This window comes from Oryx dammah, unplaced genomic scaffold (genome assembly GCF_014754425.2).
Source record: "Oryx dammah isolate SB20612 unplaced genomic scaffold, SCBI_Odam_1.1 HiC_scaffold_3, whole genome shotgun sequence".
Taxonomy (NCBI): domain Eukaryota; kingdom Metazoa; phylum Chordata; class Mammalia; order Artiodactyla; family Bovidae; genus Oryx; species Oryx dammah.
The window spans coordinates 10,503,165-10,528,743 of record NW_024070187.1 but is presented as its reverse complement, the minus strand read 5'-3'; the positions used below and the strand labels follow the sequence as shown (position 1 = coordinate 10,528,743).

The following is a 25,579-nucleotide window of genomic DNA, read 5'->3' as shown; positions in this document are numbered from 1 at the left end:
CCTGTCTTTTGACTGAGTGAAAATAATTCAGGCCTTATTTTGCTTGATTGCCTGATTTCTTAGCAGCTGTTTGATTCCTCATTTGGTTGTGCTCTTTTCCTGGTATTTGGTGTCATGACACCACTGGACTTTTTCTTCTACTCCTCTGGCTGCCTCATTCTGTTCTATACTTTTCTCCTCTAAACATTTTCCTTAGATGATTTCACCATTTTTTGTGGCATTTGTCCTCTCAGTTGCAAATTTCTGACTCCTGCTCAGACCTCTCCCCAGAGCGCCAGCGACCTCTGCTATTGCTTTTGGTGTGACAGTGGTTCCGTAAGCTCCTGATCTCCATTTATGGCACATTTTTAGCCTTCCCCATCCCCACACAATGCCTGTATCCTTTTTCAGTACTTTTTCATGGGAATATATGGTTATCATCTGATTGCCCAGACTGGAAATTCGAGTTATTCTTGACACTGTTTTATAACCAGGTTCTATTGATTTTAATCCCTAAAGATTTCTGGATACTTTATGCCTCACCTAGTTTCTACTTCCTATTTTTGTCCTTGTTACTGCCATTTCTCAGCAGGTCTATTGCTACAGCCTCTAATTGATTTCTCTGAGTGGTCATTTCTTCCACTCCAATCCATTCTTCAAAGATCAGATAGTATCATGTTTTTTAAAAGAAATTCTGGTAGTTACACACTGGCTTAACACTTTTAAACGGCTTTTGATCACTCAGGGCTTCCCTGACAGCTCAGTTGGTAAAGAATCCACCTGCAATGCAGGAGACCCCGGCTGGATTCTTGGGTTGGGAAATTCTGCTGAAGAAGGGATAGGCTACCCACTCCAGTATTCTTGGGCTTCCTTTGTGCCTCAGTCGGTAAAGAATCTGCCTGCAATGTGAAAGACCTGGGTTCAATCCCTGGTTTGGGAGGATCCCCTGGAGAAGGGAAAGGCTCTCCACTCCAGTATTTTGGCCTGGAGAATTCCATGGACTTGTATAGTCCATGGGGTCGGAAAGAGTTGGACATGGCTGAATGACTTTCGCTTTCACCTCCCTTTGATTGCTCAAGGAATGGTGGACACTTGGTCTCCCACTTGGCTTCCACCTCCCATGTGCCTCTCAGGCTCCTCTCCTGCAGGTCTCCTCCTTGGCTTTGCTCTCTAATCACATGGACCTTTTTTTAGTTCTTTAGCTATGCTGTGGTTCTTTGTACCCAGCGGACTACACATAGTTTCTCTCTCATCCAGTCTCCCTCTGCCTCACTCAGTTAATACCTACTTGTCCTTCGGTTTTAAGTCTAAAGTTTATTTCTCCAGAGTGCTCTTATAGCACCTTCCATGCTTCCTCACAGTGCTTTCAAAATTTCTAATTAGATATATACTTATTGGATCAATATCTATTAGGACTTCCCTGTAACTCAGACAGTTAAGAATCTGCCTGCAATGCAGGAGACCTGGGTTCGATCCCTGGGTTGAGAAGATCCCCTGGAGAAGGGAATGGCAACCCACTCCACTATTCTTGCCTGGAGCATCCCATGGACAGCCTGGCAGGTTACAGTCTGTGGGGTCACAAAGAGTCAGACAGGACTGATCAACTAAAGCTACTATTTACATATTAGAATGAACACAATATTTTAATTATCATTCTATGGATTTAAACCAGCATTAAATGCTGAAGCAGACTCCATTTTGGTGTGACACAATTCTATATTGTTGGATATTTACTTTTCCTTTTGTTATTGTTATTATGATTAGTACCCTGATGAATAAAAAAGGATATATATTTTTAATCCTTTTGAGGTTTTCTTATGGCTGCTCCCAGAAGAGGAATCATACCTCAAAAGAATCTTTAAAACTGTTTGATAACTGTCATCAGTTTTCAAAAAATATCTCCATATATATCCTTCTATTGGAATGTTTGAGCATCTTTATTGTGACACCCTTGTCAGCAGGGAGAATAAGGGTGACAGGATACTAGGATGATATTTGTGAGTACCATTTTGATTTTATATTTTGTTGATAAATAATTAGGTTGACCATTTTTACACAGAAATTGTGCAGTTGGATTTTTGTGTGTATGTGTTTGTAAATCATATATCTATGTCTTTTGTTTATTTGCTCTTTTTTCTACTATTTATTTATTTTTAACAATTTGCAGGAACTTTTTTTTTCCCTACAGATTAAGGGAACTAAGCCCTTTACTGTGTATTGCTAAAGATGGTCTACCTGGATACTTAAGTTTGTTAATTATGACAGACCAACATTTTGTGTGTTTACATGGTTCAACTCTAAATGTTTTGATTTTTTTCTATCATGTTATGCTTAAAATTCCTTGCCCAAATTGATATAAATTAGATATTAGATCTCATTTCTCATAGTTTTTGCTTGTTTGTACAGCTCTTTTAACATTTGACTGTTGAATACATCTGGACTTTAGTAATTCACCATTGCTTACATTCAAGTTATGACCAAATGCTTTTAACGATATTTTTTACTGCTTCATACCTGGTACCAAGAGTATGCCCTATCCGAAGGGTCAATGAGGATGGTGATGATCTTGGCTTTGGGGACCAGAGATGCAGCTCGTTTGGGAGCCTCTTCTGAATGGAAGTAATTAGCACTCTTTTCAAATAGAAAGTCACTTGTAATGTTGGATGGAGTAGGAAAAAAGTCCATATACCTGAAGGCAGAGAAAGACAATTAATTAATTTGAGGTCTAATTGTTTCCTACCATACTATGGATAGGAGAGGGCTTCCCTGGTGGTGCAGAGGTTAAAACGTCTGCCTGCAATGTGGGAGACCTGGGTTTGATTCCTGGGTCGGGAAGATCCCCTGGAGAAGGAAATGGCAACCCACTCCAGTATTCTTGCCTGGAGAATCCCATGGACGGAGGAGCTTGGTGGGCTACAGTCCACGGGTCGCAAAGAGTCGGACACGACTGAGCGATATTTAAACATTTTTACATCCATTTATATACATTTTTAATTATTGATGTTATAATAGTTAAAATAGAGACTATTCTGTATACTCTGAAAGTGAAAACAATCCCAGGTATTACTGTTCTAATGGGCTACTTAGGACAGGCAAAAGAGTGAGATGGAATGGGTAGGTTGCTAAGGAACGGAGGGAAAATTCTTTAGATTTGGGTTGATGTTCTGTGCTACTGAAAGCCAAATCTAAAGAAGTTAAGTTTACCCTTGGCAAACAGCAAAGTACACCATATTGCCTAGTAAATATTTTAAAATAGTAAATTTATGTTTGCACACTTGAATGCTAAATTCTTAAATTGAGATTAAAGTGCACGAAAGAGGAAAATGTGTAAGTCAGAATAGCTATAAAATACTAGGCAGATTAGGGCATAGTTGCTTTCCTCCTTTTTAACTTCTGCATAATTTGCAGTGTGTATAGCAATGTGAACGCATTATAGTCTATCTGGAGTCATTAAGGAGATATTTCCTGCCAGTTGATCCTGTGGAGCCTCGGCAGGTTCACCCCTCCATATGCTGTCGGAACAGTCCTCCTTGTGTAGCTTATAGATTCAATATGTTCAGAGGTTAATTCAGTGCAAGGCATTAATTATGTGTGTAACCCTCCTTACAGCTCACGACTTCTCTAACCCTCAAATGCTCTAGAAATAAATAATGAGAGCAATTAAGAATTCATATAAGATACTTATTTTCCTCTTTGACATTTGTTATTATGTTTCCCAAATGTGAAGTGGTGAAAAGTCTCCTCTATATTCCTGCTTAACAATTCGCATTCCATTTGAGCTCCCAGATAAGAGGAAATTGCTGCTCTGCCTTCAGTAACTTGCAAGCAATTTCCAAATTCATTTAGTTTTTTTTAAATAAGACAAAATAGTGCTACCCTAGGTGCAGAGTGGACACGTCAATACTCATAATGGGAACTCAAATCTGCTCACTGCCATTGCCTTGGCCCCACTCTCACCCTAGTTGCATCTTAAGAGAATGAGCTTTTCATGAGGACAGATTCACATGTGATGTTGACATAACATTACATGCTATGTTAAGTTGTTTAGTCGTGTCCGACTCTTTGCGACACTTTGGACTGTAGCCCACCAGGCTCCTCTGTCCATGGAATTTTTCAGGCAAGAATACTGGAGTGGGTTGCCGTGCTTTCCTCCAGGGCATTGTCTTGACCCAGGGATCCAACCCACTTCTCCTTGGTCCCTGCTTTGCAGGCAGATTTCTTACCCACTGAGCTATCAGTACATGCTAGCCAGGTATGCAGTGAGGGGAGTTTACCTCAGGGGAAATTTGCCTTATATACTTGGAATTTGGAAATCAGGGCCATATTTTCCTTAGAAAATTGGGACATGGCTAGAAAAAAAAAAAACCAGAGTGAAAATCAGTTTTAGTATCAGGCTTATTCCGTTTTAGTTTAGGGATAATATTGTGATTTTAAAATTTTCATAACTTATTAAGTACAAAGTAATTTTCCTCTTATGCACTTGTGTGACTAGCATTAATATGGTTTTAGAAATGCTCTGGTATTTGCATGACAAATATCAGCTTAGATTATAATACAACATTTACCATCTATGTGTTTAATGAAGATACAAGTCACAGAGTATAAAAGAAAACAACCTTTTGATTTATTTGTTTTCTCAGGCATTGTTGTGAAGACAAATTATGTATTTAGTAAAAAAAAAAAACTCTAGACTCAGTGAAATAATAATATGCTTAAGGAGAATTTTAAATATCCTTATGAATAATTCTGATGAAAATATTCCATAATCCTCTTTATTAAATCATATTAATTTACCTGAAAAATATTATCATTATTGCACTGTCCAAATCAAATTATAGGCAACACTGATTAAATATCATTATAAATTAATTTTTAATTCACTATGGTAGAATTAAACATAACAAATTTATTCTGTAATTATGTAGATGCCTTGCATACACCTATAATTGCTCATCTATGAATGAGCATGTGCTAATAATGGACTTTGTTTTTTGTTATTTTTCTTACCAGTCAATTCCCTTGTGGTAGTTGTTTCCATTAAAGAATTGGACTTCTTCAAATGTTTTGGGACTGGGGAGATTGCTGATGATGGAAGGGTGCATAAGAAGAAATAAATAAAGTGCTGTTGTTCCTATTACCAAAAAAAAAAAAAAGGAGACAAAATGTTATTTAGCAATAAAAGACAAGATAAATACTTTATTATTATTATGGGTGGAGGCATGCGAAATAGCATGTGGAATTTTAGTTTCCTCAGCAAGGGATTACATCCAGGCTCCCTTGCACTGCAAGTGCAGAGTGGTAACCATTGGACCACCAGGGAAGTCCTAAGACAAATATTTAGCAAAATTTTTGCTCAAAAAAGTAATATGCAAGACCAAATCATTCCAGTGTCAAAATGATTTCTTAAAAAGCAGTTAAGTGCATTTCATGTGGCAATGATTTGTGTTCTTATATTAGTCTTCATGGTTCTCTTGACCTAAACATTTCATTTAATCTGAGTACATAGTCAAAGTTAAGTAGGTTGATACAGCTAGGGGAGAAATTCAGAAATTGGGTGATTAGATTTCCCTGCTGAAGTCAGATGAGTGGGTAAAGTATCAAAGACATCTAGCACAATACCTGAAACTCAATTAATACTATGTTCAAATCAATTAAAGTTAATCAAACTATTCAACAGATGTCGACCAGTGCAACTCTGAACAAGTCACTGTAGTAATGATTGGTGATAACTTTTGATAAGAAAAACATATTTGCTGGCCTCAGTAGACTTTGAGTGTATTTGTGCATTTGAGTCAAGTAAACAGGTGAGGGAGTTACCGTGATGAGAGAAGAGTAGAGTGCTTTTCCAATATAGGAGAAAATGGGTAATTTAGACTTGGGCAGTCAGGGAAGGCTTCCAGGAGGAAGCATTTTCTAAGATTGTACCCTAAAACTGTAAGTATTTCCTGAAAGGCTGAAAGAGGGGTGCAAGATTGTGGAAGATAGCCAGTTGACTGTCCTGCCCTGACAAGCCTGATAACGAGGCACTAGGCTGAAAAGACTGGCTGATGTCAACCACTGAGTGGATGACATCACTGAAGGCACGAGTGTCACAGCTAAACCTAGGTTAAGGCAAAAATTGAGGGCCAGAGCAGGAAGGACCATGTAGTGACTGGCTCTCATAAATCAAAACTTCCCTTATGGAAAAGGTTATTTCTTTTTGTAACGTGGTGCACACAGGAGACTTTGTTGGATTTCCCAACCCTAGGAGAGCATGGAATGAACTACCCGGGTGGATTGGCAGAACAATAATGACAGCAGCTGAGGATCTGGAAGAAAAGACTGCAGAGAACTGTGTAGATGAAGAAAGTAGCTATAGATCTCAGGGCCTCTAGAAATCCAGAATGGTGGCTCCTAGTGAGATGGCAGGGCAAAATTTGATAAAGGCCCTTAAGGAGACTTCATTTTTTAGCATATAAAAAAATCATCATCCAACTTTGACTTGTTTGTTCATCTTGGGAAAGCTCAAACAAGCTAAAAGCTTTATTTATCATTTCCACATTGGTAGGTCAAATATGAAAATCTAAAGGTATAAGTCATTGTCTTTATAAATACAACCAGCAGAGAGGAAAACTAGATTTATGCTTACTAGTGTTCTAGTAGAACTAGGAAGTAGTAATATTCAATGACAAATGATAGAAGATATGATTTTAAATTAAAATTTCAACATAATTTTACAACATAGAAATGCTTTCTTTAGTCGTCATTCCAGTGTTAGAATAGCTGTGAGGGAGTTGGTGGAAAATTAATGAATATTTTAAATAACAAGAACAATAAGAAAAGTGATATATATGAAAATACGTGCTGTGTTTTTTCTCTCCCTGCACATGTGTAACTTATTGTTGCAACACAGTTTATATTACTGGAGGAAGAAAAGATTTCAACAGCCAATATCTAATAGTCTGGAAATTTTGCCCACAACCTTTAAAATGATCTACTTGCTTGTATTACAAATATCTTCATCTGGGCCAGGCTTATTTATTGTGACTGTTTATTTTGTGTTATGGTTTGTGCACTCACTGATGAAAATGCTTCTAGTCAGAGTTGTGAAATCAAAATACAGCAAGTCAATAAAAAGTTTAATTAATCAGGACATGAGCAAAGTATATAAAGCTGTCACATGCTGAAGAAAGTATAAAATAGTCTAATTGAAAGTGTCATCTCATTGGCGAAATACTGTCACTCTCTTTTACTGCATTGTTATACACATGTCCTTCAGCACATGAGAAAATATCACGGGAAAAAGCTGCCTAATAAGCCTATGGTGCATCAGAAAATAAATCCAAACCATATGTATACATAAAGATTATTTGAAAACAAGCAAAGAAACAAACAAACCACACAGGTAGAATATTTGAAGGTGATAATGACAGTGGTTCTGAAAAAAGATCAATTCAAGGTTGATATGCAGTATAAAATAGTTTGAATGAAGCTAAAGTTCTCTTTTATAACTTAATTCAGCAGTTAAGTAGGCAAAGCCACAAAAAAGTATAGAAATTAAAAATCAGATACCACAACTGTGACAGATAAGCTCAAAGTAGTCAAAAATGTGTCTGTTGAACAGCTTGAAAATTCATACTTAAAAATTTAGTTCATAAATCTTAATTAATTAAATGAGCAACTTTAGGGTCCCTTTGAGGATCATGACATAAAGATGATCCATAGGGATGAAGACAAATTCAGTAATGAACTTGAATGGCTGTCTAAATATTTCAACAAGGCAAACTTAATCAAATACTATATGACACTGTGTTTTATGACAAAATAAACAAACCCAAAAAACCCCATAAACTGCACAGTTGGTTAGTCTTACCTGTTTTTTGTGGCCCGATTACAAGGAATTTTGGTAAGTGGTCACAAGTTTTCTCTCTGGACCATATGTCTTTGTGTCTTTTATCATCACATGGATTCTGCAAGAAGGAAGAATAAGGAATCTTATCGTGTAATCAATACCTGGCTCTGTTCCATAAAAATTGTCAAACCACAGGATCCAGTTCTTGCCTGATACCCTTAAGCTAGGAGTTAGACCTTGTTCTGGTTCTGATTTTCAAATTGTTTCCTTCTAAAATGGTACCTTCCTTTCCTTCAAGGCTAGAACTCTGCATCCAGTCTCTTCTCAGGCTTGGCGTGGTGTTCTAACTTCTGAGATTCCACCCTACCTCTGAATTCATGTTTTACTTCTGTATACCTGATCCTTAGCTTGTCTCTACCTGGTTTGAACTCAGGTTTTCAGATATCTGTGCTCTGCCCTAATTATTCCTACTTGTTTTTCTCTAGAGGGCTGGGAAGTCATCCTTGAACTATGGACTTGGCCAACTTTTTCTTCCCTTTTTACACTACATGCTATTCTCTGCTGATCCAGATAATCTCATAATTTGGCCATATTCCACAAGCAGATACCTTGTAGATCATTATTTTTAGCCCCTACTTTCCTCCTAAACAATCATTTAAATTCTGTATGTGTCACTGTTGCACAGACGTGGTGAGGAAATGACCCAACATAGCCACACATCCAATTTTATCCCCATCTCAACTCTCTCTTATACCAGCCTCCATTCTGTTCAAGTCGAGAGGTCCACATTTACCATCCAATGCATGGCACTTGAGAATTAAGAGTCCTAAGGACTTCCCTAGTGGTTCAGTGGATAAGAATCCCCCTGCCAATGCAAGAGACACTGGTTCAGTCCCCAGTCTGGGAAGATTCCACATGCCGCAGAGCACGTGACCCATGTGCCACAGCCACCAAGTCTGTCCTCTGCAGCCCACGAGCTGCAACTACCGAACCCATGTGGCACAACTACTCAAGCCTGTGGGCCCTAAAGCCTGTGCTCCACAGCAAGAGATGTCACTGCAGTGAAGAGCCTGTGCGCTGCACCAAGAGTAGCCCCCGCTGGCCACAATTAGAGAAAGCCCATGCAAAGCAACAAAGACCCAGGACAGCCATGAATAAGTAAATGATCTTTTAAAAAAGGGTAAATGATAGTGATACCACTTTTAAACTATCTATTGACTGACAAAATGGTTTTATCATAATGGTAATCTAATTAATAAATATATTCAAAAATTATTTTTGCAAAATTCTTTCTAAAAAACATATGTTGACCATTAAAACAATTATAATTTTACATGTACTATTCAAATTTAAAAATGGCATAAGATAATTAATCATTTATGGTTCATATTTATGTACTTAAATAATTTTTTTAAATCCATATCTGCTCTAATAGTATGTCACCCAAGCTCCTCTGAAGAATATTTTCACTAAACCAGCCATGTTTCAGGAGCCTATCAACTTGGTTGGTTTTTAGAGGCCCCATGGCCTGAAGCATGTGGTGACATGCCTTCCAAAGTAAAAGGTGAGTATTGTACTTTGCAATTCCTACTACTAAGATAGAGGGGCTTCCCTGGTAGCTCAGACAATAAAGAATCTGACTGCCATGCAGGAGACCTGGGTTTGATCCCTGGCTTGGGAAGATCCCCTGATGGAGAGAATGGCGACTCACTCCAGTATTCTTGCCTGCAGAATTCCATGGACAGAGAAACCTGGGGGACTACAGTCCATGGGGTCTCAAAGAGTTGGACTAACACTCTCACTTTCACTAAGATAGAAGCACAAAGCTTGATAGGCTTCTTTGGGTTTTGGACACATTTTTTTTTTTTTTTTTGACCTAGGAAATACTTCTCTGAGTCACTGATTGAAAGATGCAGAAACCTGCTGGTTTTGAGTGGAACCCAGAACAAGAAAGAGCCCTGCAAGAGGTAAGTCTGAAGTCTAAGCAGTCCTCCCATGCACTGAGGCAGACCCATGGTACCATGGCCTCGATGGTATAAAAGGACACCACAAAGAGTTTTGGTCAAGTCCCAGAGGAGAATCACAGTGTTTACCCTTAAGGTTCTGTAGCACATCATTCAAACAGTAGCTCCTGGTATGCTACTGGGCCCTGGAAGAGATTATGTTTGTCATGGATTTTCAAAGTAATCATGTGGTCACAATTCACTATCGTAAGTTTAACAGTGACAGACCAACCAAGTCATAAGTTCAAGTATACCCAGCAGCTATTCATTATAAGATGGAGTGATACAGCTGGAACTGATTTCAAAAAGATATGAAGGCTACAAGTAAACTTTACAAGTAAGTGCCCAGGCCCCATGTTACCTATCATGGTCTCACTGATGCCTCTACATCACGCCCATTAATTCAGTGATGCCATCCAACCATCTCATCCTCTGTTGCCCCCTTCTTCTCCTGCCTTCAGTCTTTTCCAGCATCAGGGTCTTTTCCAATGAGTAGGCTCTTCGCATCAGGTGCCAAAGTAATGGAGCTTCAGCTTCAGCATCAGTCCTTCCAATGAATGTTCAGGAATGATTTCCTTTAGGATTGACTGGTTTGATCTCCTTTCTCTCCAAGGGACTCTCAAGAGTCTTCTCTAACACCACAGTTCAAAAGCATCAATTCTTTAGCACTCAGCCTTCCTTATGGTCCAACACTAACATCCATACATGACTACTGAAAAAATCATAGCTTTGACAAGATGGACTTTTGTCGGTAAAATGATGTGTTTGCCTTTTAATATGCTGTCTAGAAATGTGATGATCTTTGTATTGCCCATGAATGTACACCAGAGAGTGTCCAGTGTAGAAGTGCTGCGCCACCCAGCAGTCAGATTATTTAGCCAGTTCCCAGCATTCCCACATGTCACTAACCTCTGTCCTCGGCCAATCCAGCTCTGAAACAATGGGTATATGAATGGAGAATCTGTGAAAGCAAGTTGGAAACCATTCCTGGGCTTCCTTTCCCCAAGTCTGCTTTAGTAACAGCCACTGCCGAGTACCTGACCTGTCAGTAAGAGACCACTTCTAAGTTCCAGAGGCAGCACTCTCCTACCACTTCGTAGAAAATTGATTATGTTGGACACATCCTTCCTGAAAAGGGCAGTGACTCATCCTGATCCCAGCTGGAACATATTCAGAGTACGAATTTGCTTCTCCCAGTTTACATAGCCTTGGCCATCATCACTATGCAAGGCCTCAGGGAATGTCTAACTCACTGACATGGTAGCTCACATAATATTGCTTTCGTTAAAGGGGACCACTCCCGACAAAGGGAGTGTGATAGCAGGCTTCTTCCCATGGGAGTCACTGGTCTTATCATGCCTCACTATCCAGAGATGCTGACCTGACAGAGGGCTGAAAGACCACAGGAAAGAGGCAGTTGAGGTACCAGCTTTTAGATACACACCATATACCTCTTAAGTTAAAAGCTATTGGTTGGTTCTGTGTCTCCAAAGGGTAGTATAGTTGTGTCCAGGAATTAAGGAGTGGATGTAAGAGTAGACCCATTCACCACCATTTGCAGTGGCTTACTTGGAGTATTTGTGCTTTCCATCTCACAACTTTAAAGTCTGTGAGTCTAGAAGCTCTGGTTCACAAAGGAGGGGAGACCCAAGCAGGAGGCCCAGGAAGAGGATCACCACCTAAATGTTTCAGTTTATGTCCATTCACTTTGGACTCCTTGTGTGCGTAGACCAGCAGGCATGGAAATGAATTACAATCCTCACAGGGGCAATTGACCCTGATCGACATAAGTAGAACCGCTACTATACAGGGAGAAATATCCTTGGCGTTCAAATCACTAGGTTACTTGCTGATGGTTCTATGCCCAATTCTAACTATAATTGAGAAAGCATGGCCACCACAGCCTGATTAGGGCTAGGCTGGGCACCAGACAAGAGTTTACCACAGTACACTTCATAAGTTCAGTTCAGTTCAGCTCAGTCGCTCAGTTGTGTCCGACTCTGTGATCCCATGGACTGCAGCATGCCAGCCCTCTCTGTCCATCACCAACTCCCGGAGTCTACCCAAACTCATGTCCATTGAGTCGGTGATGCCATTCAACCACCTCATCCTCTGTCATCCCCTTCTCCTCCTGCCCTCAATCTTTCCCAACACAAAGTCTTTTCAAATGAGTCTGCTCTTCACATTAGGTGGCCAAAGTACTGGAGTTTCAGCTTCAGCATCAGTCCTTCCAATGAACACCCAGGACTGATCTCCTTTAGGATGGACTGGTTGGATCTCCTTGCAGTCCAAGGGACGCTCAAGAGTCTTCTTCAACACCCAGTTCAAAAGCTTCAATTCTTCAGCGCTCAGCTTTCTTTATAGTCCAACTCTCACATCCATGCATGACTACTGGAAAAACCATAGCCTTGACTAGATGGATATTTGTTGGCAAAGTAATGTCTCTGCTTTTGAATATGCTATCTAGGTTGGTCATAACTTTCCTTCCAAGGAGTAAGCATCTTTAAATTTTGTGGCTGCAATCACCATCTGCAGTGATTTTGGAGCCCCCAACCTCCAAAATAAATTCAGCCACTGTTTCCAATGTTTCCTCATCTATTTGCCATGAAGTGATGGGACCAGATGCCATGATCTTCATTTTCTGAATGTTGAGCTTTAAGCCAACTTTTTCACTCTCCTCTTTCACTTTAAGAGGCTCTTTAGTTCTTCTTCACTTTCTGCCATAAGGGTGATGTCATCTGCATATCTGCAGTTATTGATATTTCTCCTGGAAATCTTGATTCTAGCTTGTGCTTCATCCAGCCCAGTTTTTCTCATGATATACTCTGCATATAAGTTAAATAAGCAGGGTGACAATATACAGCCTTGACGTACTCCTTTTCCTATTTGGAACCAGTCTGTTGTTCCATGTCCAGTTCTAACTGTTGCTTCCTGACCTGCATACAGATTTCTGAGGAGGCATGTCAGGTGGTCTGGTATTCCCATCTCTTTCAGAATTTTCCACAGTTTATTGTGATCCACACAGTCAAAGGCTTTGGCATAGTCAATAAAGCAGAAATAGATGTTTTTCTGGAACTCTCTTGCTTTTTTGATGATCCAGTGAATGTTGGCAATTTGATCTCTGGTTCCTCTGCCTTTTCTAAAGCCAGCTTGAACATCTGGAATTTCACAGTTCACACATTGCTGAAGCCTGGCTTGGAGAATTTTGAGCATTACTTTACTAGCATGTGAGATGAGTGCAATTGTGCGGTAGTTTGAGCATTCTTTGGCATTGCCTTTCTTTGGGATTGGAATGAAAACTGACCTTTTCCAGTCCTGTGGCCCCTGCTGAGTTTTCCAAATTTCCTGACATATTGAGTGCAGCACTTTCACAGCATCATCTTTCAGGATTTGAAATAGCTCAACTGGGATTCCATCACCTCCACTAGCTTTGTTTGTAGTGATGCTTCCTAAGGCCCACTTGACTTCACATTCCAGGATGTCTGGCTCTAGGTGAGTGATCACACCATCATGGTTAACTGGGTCATGAAGATCTTTTTGGTACAGTTCTTCATAAGTTATCAGGCATAGCCTTCCTCTGTCATAATTCCCAGAGAAAATTACAAGAAAAGAATTAGTGGGACAAACTAAAGCTACTGCTACTGAAGTTGGTCCTGAAACTACTCGACACACCAGGTCAACCTTCCATACCAGCAGCTGGAGGAGAGCCAGAGTAGGGGATATAGACGTGGGAGAATATGGAGAAAACATTCATTGGTTTCAGCTTTGGAACTGGCTGCAGCAATGAGGCTGCAGTTTCTCCTAATGACCTTCCTCTTATACGTTTCCTCAGGAATTACGTTTTGTGGAAAAATTGTGCCTGGGTGAGTGAGTGAACTATGAGAAGCGAGTATAGCTTTGTGGTACAAGGTGTGGATGGGGCAGTGGTAGAGAGTGAATGCCTTTTCCTCCACTGAAGGAAACACCCTATTTCTGACCAGCTGTGGAGACTGAGTACCACCTTGCCAAATAGAAGCCACTAGACAGGAAGTCATGTGTCCCTTGACACTTTCCAGAGATGGCCTGTGTCCAGTGATTGACTGCTTCAGGGGTGTGACAGCCTGACCAGCTTGCTTCAAGGTCAGACAATTTGTGTGATTAGCTCTCTCCCTGCACATCCAGTCGAGGCCTGACTTTTCTAAGATGGCATCATGCTCTGCTTTTTCCTGTTCCACATTTTCCCTTATAAGCTTTTCCTGAAAGTGTTTCCTCAATAAATCATGAACCAGATCCCTATCATAGAATTGATGCATTTTCCATTGCCCTCTTTCACTGGAACAAGAGTACAGCATAATACAAAAACGGCAGTTATGTATGCAATCTGTGAGAATTCGCCTCACAAAAGGTTCTCCTATACATCTTGAATTTGTCGATGAATTCATCTATAGAAACTCTGATAAAGGAGTTGATTACAAGCCAATAAGTGTAACAGTTCTTATCTATTTTATGTAATAACTGAAATTTATTTTATTTTTACTAGTGTTTCTATTTTCTGCAATGTTTTAATTCAGTATTCAATCTCAGATTCTCCATAGTCTAACTTTAGCTTAGCTCTCTGAACATAATTTCCGCTATAGCAGAGAAGGCTAAATTATCTTGTCTCCTTTTCCTCCTTGTGTAACAGAACATCACTATTCTGTTTAGTCTCTGGCTTCCCAGCTAGAGATTATGTTTCATAATCTCTTGAATTTAGCTTCCTTCTTATGAGTCACTCCAGTTTAAGTAAGACAAAATGATGTAAAGTATCTTAAAGTCACTCTGTCTAGATTTCCCCTTTTCTACTTACTGCCAGCTGTAATATGGTTACAATTGCACCACGTGCCTTGGACTCAGAAGTGGAGACTGTGTATGTGTTGAATCCCTGCCAAACTGGGGCCCTGGATAACCATGTAGAACAGAGCTGTCTAACTCTCCTAGACTGCCTGCCCATTTTCCAGATAGTTATATGAGTGAGAAATATCCTTCTATTTAGCCCTTGTATTTTTGGAATGCCATCTTTAGAGCAACATTGCCATACTCTCACTGTGATTCTTGCGAGAAGATAAAAAATTTGTGTCACAATATGAATTACTGTACTGCATGCTTCAACAAGAACATCTCACTGCAGGAAAAAAAGAAAAGATTCTGGATGAAGCAACCGGTTGCTTTTGATATAGATTGTTTATATGCTGGCACAATCTTTTAGTCTCATGATGAATCGGCAGCAAATACTTCAAACCTGTTCATGGGCCTCTGTTTGCAGTGCAGGAGACCTGGGTTTGATCCCTTGGTCGGGAAGATCCCCTGGAGGAGGGAATGGCTACCCACTCCAGTATTCTTGCCTGGAAAATTCCACAGACACAGAGGAGACTGACTGGTGGGCTACAGTCTTGGGGTTGCAAAGTGTCAGACAGGACTGAGAGACTGGCACTGAGTTAACAAATGACAACACCAACAGAAGCTTCCATTCTTCTGTATTCACTATTATAGATATACTCATAACCTCATGTGAATCTTTGAATTATTTATATTTCTGGGCAACACTTTTATTTTTTTCCTACAATTCAGGGTCAAAATCTTGCCAGTTCTTCTCACTGAAGCTAATATCTGTCATAAATCATTCCTACTTATTTTGGTGGGGCAGCAGAGCTCCGCAGTTAAGAGTGTGAGCTCAGGAGGCTTGTGTCTTAAGCAACTTCCCCAGACTCTCTGGACTTCAGGTTTCTTATCCATTAAATAAATCATGATTGATATTGTTTACCTGGCACAGTTATTGAGAACATCAAATGAGTTAATATATTAAAAAACATTAAATTGTGCTCTATAAGAAAAAGTGCTTACTCTGTGGGCTCAGTCGTTCAGTGGGAGTACCCTGGTGGCTCAGAGGTTAAAGGGTCTGCCTGCAATACAAGAGACTTGGGTTTGATCCCTGGGTCAGGAAGATCCCCTGGAGAAGGAAATGGCAACCCAGTCCAGTATTCTTGCTTGGAGAATCCCGTGGATGGAGGAGCCTGGTGTCCTCGGGGTCACAAAGAGTCAGACACGACCAAGCAACTTCACTTCACTGTGGGCTCAGTCACTCAGTCGTGTCCAACTCTTTGCAACCCCCTGGACTGTAACCCGCCAGACTCCACTGTCCATGGGATTTTCCAGGCAAGAGTACTGAACCAGGTTGCCATTTCCTACTTCAGGGGAATCTGCCCAATCCAGGGATCAAACCCACGTCTATTATGTCTCCTGCATTGGCAGGCAGGTTCTTTACCACTAGCACCACCGGGGAAGTTTATTCTGTAATCTCCCATAAACTCTTTTTTTCCCTTTGTTTAGATTAGTTAGGCAACTGGAGCAGCAGAAAGAGATTACGCTTGCTGATGGACTGGTTTATCGCAGATATTCATCCTGAGATCTGACTTCCTGGTCCTTGTCAGAAGCACCAGCAACTAAGGTGACTGACCCTTCTCAGAGTTGGATGGCTAGACTTCTGGGATGCATGAGATGTAGGCAAACTTGAAGCTATGGACTCTTCTACCATATGATCCAAAGACTCCTATAGAATCCTAATTCAGTTTATTCATGGATATTCTTTTTTTTCACATATATTATACTTAAAGTGCTTCCAAGGTGGTGCAATGGTAAAGAATGCACTGCCAGCGCAGGAGATGCGGGACTCACAGGTTCGATCCCTGGGTTGGGAAGATCCCCTGGAGAAGGAAGTGGTAACTCACTCCAGTATGCTTGCCTGAAAAATTACATGGACAGAGAAGCCTGGTGGGCTACCGTCCACTGGGTCACAGAATCAGAGAGTGACGGAGCATGCCCATAATATAAATAATCCCTTGACTCCTCTAAATTTGAATATAGAAGTACTGCGACATCTTGCCAGTGTGCCAGTGTGTTAGTAGCTCAGTTGCGTCCAACTCTTTGTGATCCCGTGGACTGTAGCCGACCAGGCTCCTCTGTCCATGGAACTCTCCAGGCAAGAATATTCTCCAGGGGTGGGTAGCCATTCCCTTCTCCAAGGAATCTTCCAAATACAGGGATCGAACTCAGGTCTCCTGCTTTGCAGGCAGATTCTTTACCTTCTGAGCCACCAGGAAAGCCCACCTTAGCACCAGGCAATTTTATTTTATAGTTTACTCCCATCAGTGCAATTTCCTGGGAAAGTACAACTAAAATAATTAGTGTTTTTGTCTGCCAAGATGAGTGTTTATCCATGTTCTGTGTGTGAGAGTCAAACTCTTTCCAAGTCTTACATTATCAATCTGCCTGTTTCTGTGAAAGTTTTGTTTCATCAGTTTTGCATGCAGAAATTTGAATGGCAAAGCCATGTATATTGTGATAAAGAAGAAAAGAGGTTTAGTCAAACATACAGAACCAAGAGAGGTCTCACAAAAGATTTTGATTTTCAACAGTGGCACTGAAAAATCAATCAGTTTGCTCATCCACTTTGTAAGAAAACCATTTGAGCAAATGAACTGAACACCTATTTCTGAGATTTGTCCTTTGTTGAGTTATACATGGTGAAATGCAATAAGAATAGGCAATTGACACTGCTTTCTTATTGCTTAATATCTAAAATATAGTAGAAAACTAAATTTCTTTGTAAATTATTCAGTTAAATGATAATATGAGGAAAATAAAGATTAAATTCTACAGTGATCATATGAGTAAATAGCAAGAAATAGCTTCTGGGGCCACCATAAAGAACATCATTGGTGACTGAATTTTTTGTGGGTGTTTGAGAAGTAAAATATCTACGCAGTTTATATTACATTAGTTTTCAAACATGTATCAAAACTTGCCTATGCTTATACCAAATGTTTATGGTGCCCATCCTATCACAGTTAATAAATCATTCAGTCCATAATTATCAAGCTACTCTTATGTATTAGAGTGCAGCAATCAAGAAGACAGAGGTCTCCTCTTCAGAGAACTTACATTCTAGTTGAATATAATTATTGGAAATATAACCAACTATTAGTATGCATGTTACATACTATTACTAGAAACACACACTTGACTTAAATAATTCTGGGTGCTGAAATGCAGTGAAGGAAATATGACAGGAAGCTCTTACAAAGAGACAGAAATGGGAGGAAGTGCTTTGGCTCTAGTCATCAAGGAAGGCCTCTGGCTTGGGGTGATACGTGAGTTGAACCCTGAATGACAACAAGTGCTAAAATAATGAAGTGGATGAGTTGTAGTAGCCAAATAGCAAGAATATCCCAAAATAGGATAAGAAGAGAGTCTGGGGGAGAATGGATACATGTATATGTATGCTGAGTCCCTTCACTGTTCAGATGAAACTACCATAATGTTGTTAATCAGTTATACTCCAACACAAAATTAAAAGCTTTCTAAAAAAAATTAAAATAAAATAGCATTTTAAAAAAGCCATCTGAGCAAGCAGTAAATGTATATAGATTATGTTTAAATATAATACAATGTGAAGAAAAAATATCCAGAAATAAATTGAATTAGGATTATATAGGAATCTTTGCTTACTCCTTGGAAGGAAAGTTATGACCAACCTAGATAGCATATTGAAAAGCAGAGACATTACTTTGCCAACAAAGGTCCATCTAATCAAGGCTATGGTTTTTCCAGTAGTCATGTATGGATGTGAGAGTTGGACTGTGAAGAAAGCTGAGCACCGAAGAATTGATGCTTTTGAACTGTGGTGTTGGAGAAGACTCTTGAAAGTCCCTTGGACTGCAAGGAGATCCAACCAGTCCATTCTGAAGGAGATCAGCCCTGGGTGTTCTTTGGAAGGAATGATGCTGAAGCTGAAACTCCAGTACTTTGGCCACCTCATGCGAAGAGTTGACTCATTGGAAAAGACTGATGCTGGGAGGGATTGGGGGCAGGAGGAGAAGGGGACGACAGAGGATGAGATGGCTGGATGGCATCACCGACTTGATGGATGTGAGTTTGAGTGAACTCCGGGAGATGGTGATGGACAGGGAGGCCTGGCGTGCTGCAATTCATGGGGTCACCAAGAGTCGGACACGACTGAGAGACTGAACTGAATTGAACTGAAGAGTCTTTGCATCATTTGGTAGAACAGCCTATAGCTTCAAGTTTGCCTGAAGAAACTCCAAGCTGTTTCCTTATCAGGTATATTTCTGTCCCAAATGTTTTTATTATTAATTCAATTTATACTACTTCAGTTTTTCCTGTAGGTATTTTATAATTGGTCGCATTTGTATGCACTGGTCTGGACAGACTTTTTTTCTAACAGCATTCCTTCTATGTTAGACCATTTTAGGGCTATTGGGATGCCCACATTTCTTCTTTCATCTCTTTTCTTGGTATGTTCCTTCCTGTCTCTGTTAATCACAGCTTAAATAACAGGATGTTTGCATTTCCTATTTTATATTCTGAAAATGTTTGTTTAGACTTTTCCTACCCTGACTCTCCTTTTATTGTCTGAATAACAGCTAACATAATTTCTAACTTTTATTGATCACCGTCTATATTCCAGACACTTGCTTGATATAGATTATTTCTAATCCTCAAAGCAACCTGGCAAGACAGATATTATTATCCCTTCTTTATAGCTGAGGAAGCTGAGATGCAAGGTGTTTTATTTAGGTCTTGCTGAAGGTGACACAGGACATTAGTTTCAGATTTGAAATCCAAAGCTGGGGTTGTCTCTGCTGTTAAATTGCACGTGTGTGTGTGTGTGTGTGTGTGTGTGTGTGTGTGTGTGTGTATGAGAGAAGGGATGCAAGGGGAGAAGATTCTACAATGATTATAAGAAAAGGGGTGCATTTGCATGCACTTTCTCATACTTTGTGCCATTGTTATTGTTTTAATTTTAAAGATCAGAAATTATAAAGCAATTATATCCCTATCTAAGTGTTCCCTACATATCTGAAACTGTTACACACTCTAATTTTCAGTTTTTAGTATCTAGCATGATAGATATGCTGAAACTTTGGAAAAATACTCAGTTAAAGCTGCTTTAGGCAGTGTATATGATAACAGTGCCAGCATAGTGAAAATGCATGGAACTATCTCCCACACAGCTAAACGGGACTCAGGTAGATTTTGTACATGGACTCTATGATGAGGTGAGGCAGATTTACTTTTTGGTAGATAAAGGTAGACTGGACACAAGATTCCCTGAGATGATTAACCAGACTTAGAAAGGGCAGTAAATTCTGATGAAATCATGTTACTAAGAAGGGTATGAGCACTCAGATTTTCCCTCTCTAATTAAGTAAAAATTTCAAATTTACTATCAAGCTAGAGACACATACTTTAAAAAAGTCACACCACTGTCCTGATCCTGAAATTCATGTTTTATAGAATGATGAAAATAACTTTTGCTCTCATTAGATCTGGTTATTCCAACCTACCTGCCTTTTCTTTACCAACAATTTATTCTGCTCACTGCTTCTCCACACCTTTCCCTGAAAAGGACACCATGGAATTATCAATTGAACTGATTATCCTCTCTCAGGTCATGTGTCTTTTCCAGATAACTAGGAGATCTCTAGACCTTAATAGCCGAAACATTAAAATTGCCCAGTGCTCATGGTAGAAGGGTTATTTTGTTAATTAGAAACATTTCCAGGTTATCGGTTTTCTCTTCATTCCCTATGCTTGCTTTCTGCTATTCTGACCTCAGTGTTTAAAGGAGAATGCTACGAAAGGTGTTTTTGTTTTTCAAGTTCTTCTGCTTCCACCCATCTTGGTGTGTTGTTTTAAATTTTATTCTGCTTACTAAACTTTGCCATGTGCCCATCTTAAAAGAAAATTCTTTTCCAAGTCTGCATCATACAAGCTGGTGACTTTCAATGTTTTGTCTCTCAAAGTCATTTAAGCCTAATACAATCCACGTACACTGATGAAGAATTTTAATAGGTTAGGGATATGTATCCTCAGTGCTTCAGTCAGCAAATCCTTATGGAGAAACTCTGAGACACACACCATCTTTGCAAAGACTCGATTCTACCTGCACATCATATAAGCCAGGGAGTCCATCAGCTCCTTGGAAAAGCTTTTCCTTTCTGTGTGCCACTGATCCACAATGAATGCCCTCTCCACAGAACTCCTGTGTAATAGTCTGATTCTTATTCAGAAAACTTTTCTGCTAAAGTACTCAGATTCGTGTCTGCATGCTAAGTTGCTTCAGTTGTGTCTGACTCTTTGGGTCCTATGGACTGTAGCCCGCCACTGGAGTGGGTTGCCATGCCCTCCTCCAGAGGATCTTCCTGACCCAGGAATAGAACCCAGGTGGGTTCTTTACCACTAGCACCACCTGGGAAGCCCAGTCTGATTTACAAAGGTGCATAAATGCCCACCTCTGGGGGTGAGATTGGTGAAAGAGGCCTCTGGCTCATGTGTGGATCATGGTAATAGTGCCACAAGAATTGCTTTAAGCACAAAACACCTCTGATTTATCCTAAACACCTGTGCATTCTTTACCATATTACACCATCTTTATTCAATAAATTCACACTATTTGTATTTTTCCATAAAATATTCTCAAAAGCACAGTTGACCCCAGGGGGAAGAGACATGTTTACCCTGTAGCTCTGAGTATCTTCAAACATGACTGTACACTCTTGCATACAATACCTTATATTATTATTTATGGTTTTATGGATATACTATCAGGGAATCTGGATAACCAACTCAATGAAAGAAACTGTATTTTAAACTCTTATTAATAGGTTGGTCTCATATAATGTTTCACTTATAGTATGTTAAAAGTTGTCAGACATTTCTGTAGGGCATACACAAAAAATTCAGTTTTTATTGTTATACTTGAATTAGGGATTCAAAATAGTTATCTGATGATGATTTTGATTCATCAAGTATGAAAGTATAATCATTTTTTTTTCTTTTGCTATCTGCAAGTAGTTTTACCATGATGAAACCTTAGTAAGGTACTTGTGTGGAGAATTTGACGCCTGACAAGATTGTATTTGCAACTGATTGATGGGAAAAGAAAAATCCATGACTTACGTCACCATTTCTGGATGTCAGAATGTCTGACAGCCTTGTGTGATCAAAAGAATGAAATGGTTCATGGTAAATTAATAACTAAAATACTAAAAGAATTAAAATCATGAGGAATTACTTGAGTATTTGGGAAGAATTTCTGAAAGGTTTAAATACTGTTCTGAATTAAGAAGAGAAATGTAGTACTGTAACACATAAATCCACACGGTGATTAGGAAAAATGTATCAGATGATGATGAAATCTGTGCCTCTGCTCTAAGTGTGAAGTGATAAAAGTTGTTCTGGCTATTTCACCAGAAAGGCTAAAAGATGAATAAAGGGAAGTGAAGACTATGAAATTATAGAACTCTTATTTCCCCAGCTATGGGGATAATTACTTATATATCAGAGTTCCTTTAATCTCAGGGTCTCACCCACAGTTTCTAACACTTTTTCTTTTAAGGCTCACTTTTTCCCCTCATAGCCACGAAGCTACTCAGCGCTTCCCTCTCTCATATCTAGATTATTACCTAACTTCAGCTCCTCCCCGTTCTCATTTGTCACGGAAAAGAACAAACAAAAACTTCTGGTATAATCTTTTTTGGCCAACACTTAAAAAAGTATTTCATGCTCATCTTCAGAACACACTTGTTGCCTATCAAACCCAAATTACTCTGACAGCTCACAAAGCTTTCCTGACTGGCTCACATGTGCTCCTCAAGGTCATGTCCCATTATATGCCTACTCTTACCAAGAAACAAGTGTGCCACTGTTATTGCTTTTTTGCACACACCCTCTGTGTTTGCTGATACATTTGTGAGATTTTAATGACAGTAGCTATGGTACTATGCTAGGTTCTAGATTACGAACATCTTACCCTTTAATGTTTGCATGAGCTGGTATATGACAGGCTCAAGTGTCTGCAATGCCATATGGTAAATGCAATAACAGAGTCATAAATAAGGTATAGAGTGAACAAAAAGGGGGAAAATATGAAGACAAATTTATGATGTCATTTTGTTCACATAACCAGGAGCTATAATGGTTTGTAAATTCCATGAAGGCAAAGACCTTTCTTTTTATTATACAGGTATTTCAAAAGCATTGTTTGCATAAATTCACACTGAGTACTCCATCCCCTGCTTCTGAAGTCACAAGGTATTCCTGATATTTCGTTCTACATAGACAGTCAATGACAGAATTATATTCATTATTCTAAACATAAAACTACCATCTTGGTGTGGTTGGGACTAAACTGGAGTTCCAGGAATAATAAGGCAACTTTGAGCTTCAGTTCTGACTTGTCCCTAATAAGTCAAGTAACTTAGAACAAGACGTTGTACCTCCTCAGGTGTCTAAAATGAATAGGTTGAGATGTCCCACTGCCTCCTGCTGTTACAATCCTTAATTCTCCGTGTCAGCACCAACTTATAGAATCTACAGTGTTTGTATCACTAGACCATGTGATTTGTTTATGTCACAGACATTCAGATCTCATCATTTCTAAGCGGGAGTTAGAGGATCGCCCAGCGAGAATCTACCAAGGTGCTAATTCCTAAGGTGAGCACCCTGTGGCTTTGTTCCCCTGTTTCTTTACTCGTAGAGACACTGGCCTGGAAAGAGAGGCGCTGCAGCTCCTTGAGCATTCCCTTGGTCACACAGGCGAGCAGGAATCCACATCACGCTTGGCACATTTATTGATAGTGAGACCCTGGAGTGACTGACTGGAGATTGAGACTGAGCTGACCTGACAGCTTGAGAGCCTAAAAGCATCGATTAGTGGATGTGCAATGATCTGACCTTCCCACTGCCTCCATGGTGGGGTTTGGGTTTCTATAATGGGAGTTAAAAAAAAAAAAAAAAACAGGAAACCTTATTCCTTTATGCTTTATAGTGATTATTCCACCCAAACAAAAAGGGGCATGAATTAATAGAAATCCATGAGTATAATTTTAAGAATCTTACACACCAGGGACTCCACTGAGGAGGATGTACTCTAGGGATCGAGTTCCTTGTGTGCTCAGTACACATTCTCATATTAAACAACTTCAAAAGAATCCACTTCCAGTGAAGGGAGAACATTCTGCGTTGTACTTTCCCTGCTGGCCATTGACAGATATTCATATTGCACTTTTTAATTAGGTGGCAAAGATGTTTTCACATATCTGTTAGTTGGTGCTAATGAAAATCTACATAAGGAGCCAAAGGAAATTAAATAGCTGTTAAGATTATCATTTTGCACATTTTCTTTTTATTTGTGACAATAAAAAAGCTTGAATTGAAAATCTAAGGAAAGATAACAGTTGACTTTTTAAAAGTGAAATGCCCTAAATAAAAAGGCATGTTTATAATAAATATAATACAGTATCTGCAACATTCAATTTAGAGAAAGTATAGTAGTGACAGAGACACATAATATTGATTGATCTTATCTCTTCAGGGTTGTGATGGATGGACTGTAAAACCTTTAATTAGTGTTGGTTATGCTTACGTATGGGGCTTCCCTTGTGGCTCAGGCAGTAAAGAATCTGCCTGCAATGAGGGAGACCTGGGTTCAATCCCCGGAGAAGGGAATGGCTACCCACTCCACTATTCTTGCCTGGAACATTCCATGGACAGAGTAATCTGACAGGCTACAATCCATGGGGTTACAAAGAAGTCAGACACGACTGAGCAACACTTTCAATTTCAAGATTATATATGTTTTGTAAAATTAAATTGATGCTATATAAAGGACACAATGGTAATGCTTATAGCTGTTTTGTTTGCTTGCTATTATAAACATGAAATGAGAAGAAGAGAAAACCACCATCGAAAGGAAATCAAAAGTATTCTGCCCTTTATCTTCACTAGAGCATTTGCAGTTTTTTGACTTCCCTGGTGGCTCAGACGGTCAAGTGTCTGCCTGCAATGCGGAAGACCTGGATTCGATCCCTGGGTCAGGAATATCTTCCTGGAGAAGGAAATGGCAACCCATTCCAATACTCTTGCCTGGAAAATTCCACAGATGGAGGAGCCTTGTAGCCTAGAGCCCATGGAGTCACAAAGACTTGGACACAACTGAGCAACTTCACTAGTTCACTGGATACCCTTTATGACTGGAAAAGTTTTGCTTCAATAAGTCTACGGTTCTCAAAATCTCATATATGTGAATAATTCCCTGTTCAACTTAACTGCAATTCTCCTTACTAGTCGTTGTTTTCTTTCTTAAATACATTTGGGAACATATGGCACGTTAGTTAGTAAGAAATGTTTACAACTTCATTTTTCAGTTAAAAGTAACCATATAAATTATATAATTCATGTAATAAAACAAGAGACTTTTAGTAAACATTTACTCGAGTATTATTTAAATACTCTTATAATAAGCTATGTTTTAATAATAGAAATATAAACGAAAACAGCAACTTAAATTTGTGAACTATCTGATGCCTTTTCTGATTAATTATATCATTTAAGAACTCCCTAGGAATTTACCTCTATGATGCTATTCAAAATTATAAGTCACACTCACAAATGTCTTTTTTTCTTTATGTATGCATATGTTCTTATGTCTTCCAAAGTGATGCGGTTCTCTAAGGAATAATGCTATTTTCTTTTTCTAATTTTCATTTATACCCCTATTCAACTAGCACAGTATTTCATATCTAACATTTGATCATCAAATTTAAAACCATAATATTGACCAAATCTTATTGGAGCTGATGTGTTTTTGATTATGCTCATTTCCAAAGAAAACAAGTAGTGTCACTGAGATGAAAAACTATCAGTGAACACAATTATTTATTTTTAA

The 25,579-nt window shown here is 39.3% G+C and overlaps 1 protein-coding gene across 2 annotated transcripts in view; it reads right to left on the bottom strand.

Annotated features, from left to right (window-relative positions):
- Positions 1 to 25,579, bottom strand: part of LOC120861699 (bifunctional heparan sulfate N-deacetylase/N-sulfotransferase 4) — a 279,524-nt gene that overhangs the window by 15,647 nt on the left and 238,298 nt on the right. For both annotated transcript variants that reach the window (XM_040237406.1, XM_040237408.1), the window contains exons 7-9: positions 7,832 to 7,928; positions 4,987 to 5,110; positions 2,494 to 2,668 (exon numbers count right to left, since the gene is read on the bottom strand). In XM_040237406.1, coding sequence (XP_040093340.1) covers positions 2,494 to 2,668; positions 4,987 to 5,110; positions 7,832 to 7,928 — 396 coding nt within the window. The remainder of the gene's footprint in view (positions 1 to 2,493; positions 2,669 to 4,986; positions 5,111 to 7,831; positions 7,929 to 25,579) is intronic.